This window comes from Populus alba, chromosome 19 (genome assembly GCF_005239225.2).
Source record: "Populus alba chromosome 19, ASM523922v2, whole genome shotgun sequence".
NCBI lineage: Eukaryota > Viridiplantae > Streptophyta > Magnoliopsida > Malpighiales > Salicaceae > Populus > Populus alba.
Genome location: NC_133302.1, coordinates 17,463,385 through 17,470,533, shown reverse-complemented (window position 1 = coordinate 17,470,533; position 7,149 = coordinate 17,463,385). Strand labels below are relative to the sequence as shown.

The following is a 7,149-nucleotide window of genomic DNA, read 5'->3' as shown; positions in this document are numbered from 1 at the left end:
TTACAAAGAGATACCTTCCATTGAATATATTGAATTAGTGATCAAATTGCTAGAAAAAAACTTTCAAGATTAACGTCAAGCACGAGAATTTAGAGAAGAAGCAAAAGTGAGAAGAACTTGACATTGTAGAGACTTTTATCCATTCATAGTATACACATTAGAGGCAGTGTGCATGTGAACGTAGGACTTTCCAGTTATGTCGCAAACTATGATATGGAAAGGGGAAAGAAAGTTGAAATCATAATTTGATCCTATTGGAAAAGATTTGAAAAATAAATAATTAATCCCTATGATTTTAAATCTATTTGTAATTTGATCCTTTTCTCCATTTCATGGTCTTTTTCAATTTATTTATTTCTTTATATGAAATAGTAAAAGGGAAAAAAAAGATAAGATGGAAAATTTAATAAGAAAAAAGAGGATATCTTCTACAACAAAAAAAATTCAATCAAGCATAGTCAACAGTGGTACTAAAGTGATTAATTGATTATTTTAAAGCACTATCACTAGCCTAGTTAAATAATTAATTTATGCACTATCACTAGCCTAGTTAAATAATTAATTTATTCACTATCACTAGCCTAGTGATAATAATAAATTTACAGAGGGATTGAATAAATTTATTTATTTAGATTTTATGCACTATCACTAGCGTAGTTAATTTCAACTTAATTAGAGAAGATATGTAATAATCAATGATAAAAAAAAAAAACAATTCCAATATATCATGTTTTCCTACCTATAAATAATACCTCTCCATGGAAGAGCCTAATCTAGTACCATAGCAAACCATATCCTATGTCTCTTGAAAAACACACCATGACGACGTCCTTACTAAACAAACCATTCTTCTCCTTCTTTCTCCACATCCTGTTTTTGCTCCTTCACATATTCAGCCCTTCTTCCTTCTTTGCTTTAGCTGAACACACTTCCTCCCCAACTTCACCATTTGGTAATAATAATACAGAAGCTGAGGCTCTTCTCCAATGGAAAGCCAGTCTTGACAACCAAAGCCAATCTCTCCTTTCTTCTTGGGTCGGCACCAACCCTTGCATTAACTGGACTGGAATCACCTGTGACAATTCTGGAAGCATCACCGTTTTGAGACTTGCAGACTTTGGCTTGAGAGGTACGCTTTACGATTTCAACTTCTCGGCCTTTCGTAATCTTTTTGGTCTTCACCTTCCGAACAATTCTCTTTTTGGAACCATCCCACATGAAATTGAAAAATTAAAAAATTTATCTTTTCTCAGTCTGTGTAGGAACCAACTCTCTGGTCCCATCCCTTCTTCAATTGGAAAATTAAGAAATTTATCTTCGCTTTACCTTTATCGAAACAGCTCTCTAGTGCCATTCCTCAGGAAAATTGGATTGCTAGAGTCTCTAAAAAACCTTGACTTGTCAAATAATATTTTAACCGGTGAAATCCCTTATTCCATTAGAAAATTAAGAAATATATCTTTTTCTTGGCCTTTATAGGAACCAACTCTCTGGTCCCATACATTCTTCTATGGGTAACATGACAATGCTCACTAGACTTTTTCTAGGTCACAATAATTTATCTGGATGTGTTCCTTCAGAAATAGGACAACTTAAATCCCTTGTGGACTTGAGATTACATGACAATAAATTTCACGGTCCATTGCCCTCAGAGATGAACAATCTCACCCATTTGAAGTATTTGTCTTTGGGTATCAAATGAAGTTCACGGGTCATTTGCCACTAGATTTATGCCATGGAGGAGTATTGGAAAACTTTATTGTTGACCACAACTATTTCTCAGGTTCAATCTCGAAAAAATTGAAAAACTGCACTGGTTTATACCGAGTAAGCCTTGATTGGAATCAATTAACAGGAAATATTTCTGAGGTTTTTGGTGTCTATCCACATCTGGATTATATTGATTTGAGTTACAATAATTTTTTATGGTGAGCTTTCTTCAAAATGGGGAGATTGTCGTAACATGACAAGCCTTAAAATCTCAAACAATAATGTTTCTGGTGAGATACCACCAGAGCTTGGGAAGGCTTCTCAATTGCACTTGATAGATCTGTCATCAAATCAGTTAAAAGGAGCCATCCCAAAAGATTTAGGGGGTTTGCAGTTGTTGTACAAGCTTGTTCTTAACAACAACCATCTTTCAGGTGCCATTCCCTTAGATATTAAGATGCTTTCCAATCTTCAATCCTTAATTTAGCATCTAATAATCTGAGTGGATTGATTCCAAAACAACTTGGGGAATGCTCGAATTTATTGTTGCTGAACCTCAGTGGTAATAAATTTCGAGAAAGCATTCCAGGCGAGATAGGCTTTCTACTTTCTCTTGAAGATCTTGATCTTAGCTGCAATTTCCTGACTCGAGAGATACCAAGGCAACTTGGGCAACTGCAACGGTTGGAAACTCTGAATGTCTCTCACAACATGCTTTCTGGACGGATTCCAAGCACTTTCAAAGACATGTTAAGCTTAACAACTGTGGATATATCATCCAATAAGCTACAAGGCCCTGTTCCCGATATCAAAGCCTTCCACAACGCTTCATTTGAGGCATTAAGGGATAATATGGGTATATGTGGCAACGCCAGTGGTCTGAAGCCGTGCAATCTTCCAAGAAGCAACAAAACTGTTAAAAGAAAGAGCAACAAACTAGTGGTTTTGATTGCACTCCCTCTTTTAGGAAGCTTGCTTTTAGTGTTTGTTGTGATTGGAGCTTTATACATTCTCTGCAAAAGAGCTAGGAAGAGAAACGCTGAGCCAGAAAATGAACAAGATCGAAACATATTCACGATATTGGGCCATGATGGGAAGAAGTTGTATAAGAATATCGTTGAAGCTACAAAGGAATTCAACTCCAACTACTGCATTGGCGAAGGAGGATATGGAACTGTTTATAAAGCAGTGATGCCAACAGAACAGGTGGTTGCTGTGAAGAAACTTCACCGATCACAAACAGAAAAGTTGTCCGATTTTAAAGCTTTTGAAAAGGAAGTATGTGTGTTGGCAAATATTCGACATCGAAATATTGTGAAAATGTATGGATTTTGCTCACATGCAAAGCATTCTTTTTTGGTTTATGAGTTCATTGAAAGAGGAAGCTTGAGAAAGATTATAACCAGTGAGGAACAAGCAATTGAGTTCGATTGGATGAGAAGGCTAAACGTTGTGAAAGGGATGGGTGGAGCTTTATCCTATCTACACCATTCTTGCTCTCCTCCGATCATTCATCGAGACATTACCAGCAATAATATCCTTCTGGACTTGGAATATGAAGCACACGTCTCCGACTTTGGCACAGCTAGACTGTTGATGCCTGACTCATCCAATTGGACCTCATTTGCAGGTACTTTTGGATATACTGCTCCAGGTGCGTAGCTTTATTTCAACATGAAAGTTACTATATAATGTGTAATAGCGAAATAATATATTAGTGTTTTTTTCAGCTTTTATTATAAAGTCTTCTCTTTCAACTATTTGATAAAAAACCATGCATAATCAATTTATTTTTTGGCAGAGCTAGCTTACACAATGAAAGTGACTGAAAAATGCGATGTCTATAGCTTCGGAGTGGTAACAATGGAGGTGATGACAGGAAGGCACCCAGGCGATCTTATTTCAGCACTCTTATCACCAGGATCTTCGTCTTCATCATCGATGCCACCGATTGCTCAACATGCACTATTGAAGGATGTGCTAGACCAACGCATCTCGCTTCCTAAAAAAGGAGCAGCAGAGGGCGTTGTCCACATGATGAAAATTGCACTTGCATGCTTGCATCCCAATCCCCAATCCCGGCCTACAATGGAAAAAATTTCTTTCGAGCTTACAACCAAGTGGCCTCCACTGCCCATGGCATTTTGCACAATAAGTTTGGGAGATCTCTTAATCTCATAGTGCTTAGCTACTTCTTTTTAATTATCAATTGGAACAATAAATTTTTGTAATATGAATTTCATCATCAAACTTTATTTATGCGTTAGAATTTGTTTTTCTTTGCATGCATGAAGGGTTTTGAGAATATTTTGATTCTAAATTGAAGATAAATACACTACTGAATGAAATTTTAAGTTATCGCTGAAGCAATTAAAGACAATAAAAAAAAAAAAACAAGAGCTTCAGGAGGCAAAATAATCAACTGTAAGAAGGTAGCAGCAAGATCCACTCTACCATCAAATGAATTTCCATCATTTAATTAGAAAATTCAAACCAAAGAGCACGATAACAGTCCATTGATTGGTGAAATTTTCATTGTGGAATCTTGTAGATAAAATTCATTCCCAAAGAACATAATAGCAGCAAGACCCACTCTACCAACCAATGAATTTCCAACTTGATGTTGAATTTTCTAATGATTAGTTTTTTGCCTACTGAAGCTAGCTAAATAGAGCTAATTGTGATATATATTTTACCCTCATTCCCAATACAAGGAGACATAGACAAGCTTTCAATAATACCATTCAATGTATTTTTTTTTATATAAAAAATACATTGAATAAAACTAGAAAAATAAATAAAATAATATAAAATCAAATCATATATAAAATAAATAAATAAATAAAATTAATATAAAAAATAAAAATAGTTTTTAAATAAAAAATAAAAATATTATAAAAATTTAATTAGCATTTATATTTAGAATACTTCAAGGGTAATTTAAATGTATAAAAAAAATTAATTAGAATTTTCTGTTTAGAATGCTGTATGGATAATTTAAAATATTTTTTTATAAAAAAAAAAATAGCATTTATGTTTAGAAAAAAATTTAAAAAAATAATCTTGCATTACTACTAGAACCAAGTCATTTAAATCTCGCATGACTATCAAATTCAAAAGACTTAAAACATTTTTTATATTCTTAATATTTTTTTAAAAATATTAACATTACAGAACACAGTACTAGAACAACTCAAGGACACCCGCAATGCCAATTCTTTTAGAGAAGATTTGATAGGCCACTTCGAAGAGCTGTTTTTGTATGAATTTTTTATTAGGTATTTCTTAATAAATGTTTTTCCCAATCCCCAATCCCCAATCCCCAATCCCAATCTCGGCCTATGATGGAAAAAATTTCTTTCGAGCTTATAGCTAAGTGCCCTCCACTGGCCCATGGAATTTTGCACAATAAGTTTTGGGAGATTCTCTTCTCATAGGTGTAATGCTAGCTACTTCTATTTGATTATCAATTGGAACAATAATTATTTGTAATATGAGCGTTTTTCCTTTCAATTATGTTGGCACTGTTTTATGCGTTAGAATTTGGTTTTATGGGTTTTGGATAATATTTTTGATTTTAAATTTAAAGATCAATACACTAGGAATGAAATTTTTAAAAGTTATCGCTGAACAATTAAGAGTGTGTTTAACAGTGTGGTAGCGGTTGCTTTTCAAATAGTCTTTTGTGCCGAAATACATACCAATGATATTTTTTTATTTTTTTAAAAATTATTTTTGACATCAGCACATCAAAACGATCTAAAAAAGTACAAACCGCACTTAATTTTAATAAAAAAAAAAATTTGAAAATTTGAATGAAACATCGCTTGGAACGCAAATGCCAAACGGTGTCTAAAAAGAACAATAAAAAAAAAACAAAAGAGCTTTAGTAGGCAAAATCATCATTTTCATTAGAAAATTCAAACTCAAAGAATATTTTATTGGTTGGTGAAACTTTCATTGTGGAATCTTATAGATAAAATTGCCCTAATTCCCAATACAAGGAAACATAGACTATCGGGATAAAGGCTACCATTCACCATGATGAGCAGGATTGAAGCTTCAATAATACCATTTAACAATGTTTTTTTTTTTTTAAAGTACATTGAATAAAGTAGAAAAATAAATAAAATCCATGCTTGATCACTTTTTTGGGGCTAAATCTGAACGACCACCTCTACGTATTTCTTAAGACTTGTAGGCATGCCACGTCGCATTGCTGGATGAAATGTTTCTCCCAAGTCCTCCTATGTATTTCTTAGGACTTATAGGAGAGAGGCATGAAGAGAAGGGAAAATCAAAAGAATCTCTCTATCATGGTTTGGCAAACGTACTGTCAAATAGTTGTGACTGCGACTTTTACAGAAGATCCTTATGAGAATGTCATACGGTAGTGCTGATATGTGACAAGCCAAAGTACATATAACAAGAAACAAAAGCTTTTAATTCTCAAATCATTGTCATGAATAATGCCACAAGGACTCATCAATAAAGTGCAAAATTAAACAACATTATTCGTATCAACTTTGTTCATGGTTTTCTCTCAGCAACCTGAAAGAAGAAATCAGAAAGCTGTTACCAAAGTTGATTCTTCTTCACTTTCTTCGTGTTTGCTTTCTCGAAAAAGGTCTTTTTAATCCAATCAAAATGGCTGGAAAAGAAACAATTAAAACTTTAAGGTTTCATGTTCATAATTTTTGAGGAAAAGAGACACTATGGACAAAACATAGCTTGCAAAACATTTTCTTTTCGTTGGGAGTAGAGAAGCGCATTTGCTTATGAAATTGAAGTACACCATGTTTGAGATAATTTAACTTAGCCTACACATAATCAACAATAATGTTTGATAAACAATTTCTCAGGTTTAAATCAGCAGTTATAAGCAGATTTCAATCCACAATCATCAAAAAAAAAGATAGCCTTGTTAATTTGAACTTTTTTCATTTTAACAAAAAAATAACGTACTTTTTCATCGAAGAGCATTTCTATTTTTATATGGGCAAGCAGACAATCACATTAAAACAACTATGCACCATCGGACATACATGAAACATTTCTAGATGGGGGGGGGTGTTTTATTACAGCAAAATTATTAAACCATAGATTAAGAAAGGATGTCCTTTAAATCTTAGACACTGGCTGAATTTAACAACGCCAGACGCACAATTTCTTGATTAAGCTGAAAAGTTAGGATGCACACTGTTAAAGCGTTTCCACGCTTCACATTAAGAAGGAATGCATTCATATACTACAAGTTTTGTTTGAGAAAATAACAAATAAACATGTACATCTAACTAACAAAATAACATATACTAAAAAAAACAACAAAATTGACATTTAAATGTTAAATTTAAAAAGATAGAATTACTACAAAAATTGATAAAATCCATCGGCAAATCAGAACACGGATTGCTGTGACCACAAAATTTTCAAGAAATA

At 33.4% G+C, this 7,149-nt stretch overlaps 1 protein-coding gene across 1 annotated transcript; it reads left to right on the top strand.

Moving 5' to 3' along the window:
* The first annotated feature begins 1,963 nt into the window (after nt 1-1,963).
* Nucleotides 1,964-3,891, top strand: LOC118027942 (MDIS1-interacting receptor like kinase 2-like). The gene is made up of 3 exons (XM_073406607.1): nt 1,964-2,096; nt 2,198-3,364; nt 3,512-3,891. The coding sequence occupies exons 1-3, from the start codon at nt 1,964-1,966 to the stop codon at nt 3,889-3,891; spliced, it is 1,680 nt and encodes a 559-aa protein (XP_073262708.1).
* Nucleotides 3,892-7,149: the final 3,258 nt, after the last annotated feature.

Coding starts and splice junctions, on each gene's coding strand:
- LOC118027942 (XM_073406607.1), top strand. CDS start 1,964: ATGACAAGCCTTAAAATCTCAAACAATAATGTTTCTGGTGAGATACCA. Junction 2,097..2,197: donor CATCCCAAAAGATTTAGGGG/GTTTGCAGTTGT, acceptor TCCTTAATTTAG/CATCTAATAATCTGAGTGGA. Junction 3,365..3,511: donor TTTTGGATATACTGCTCCAG/GTGCGTAGCTTT, acceptor ATTTTTTGGCAG/AGCTAGCTTACACAATGAAA.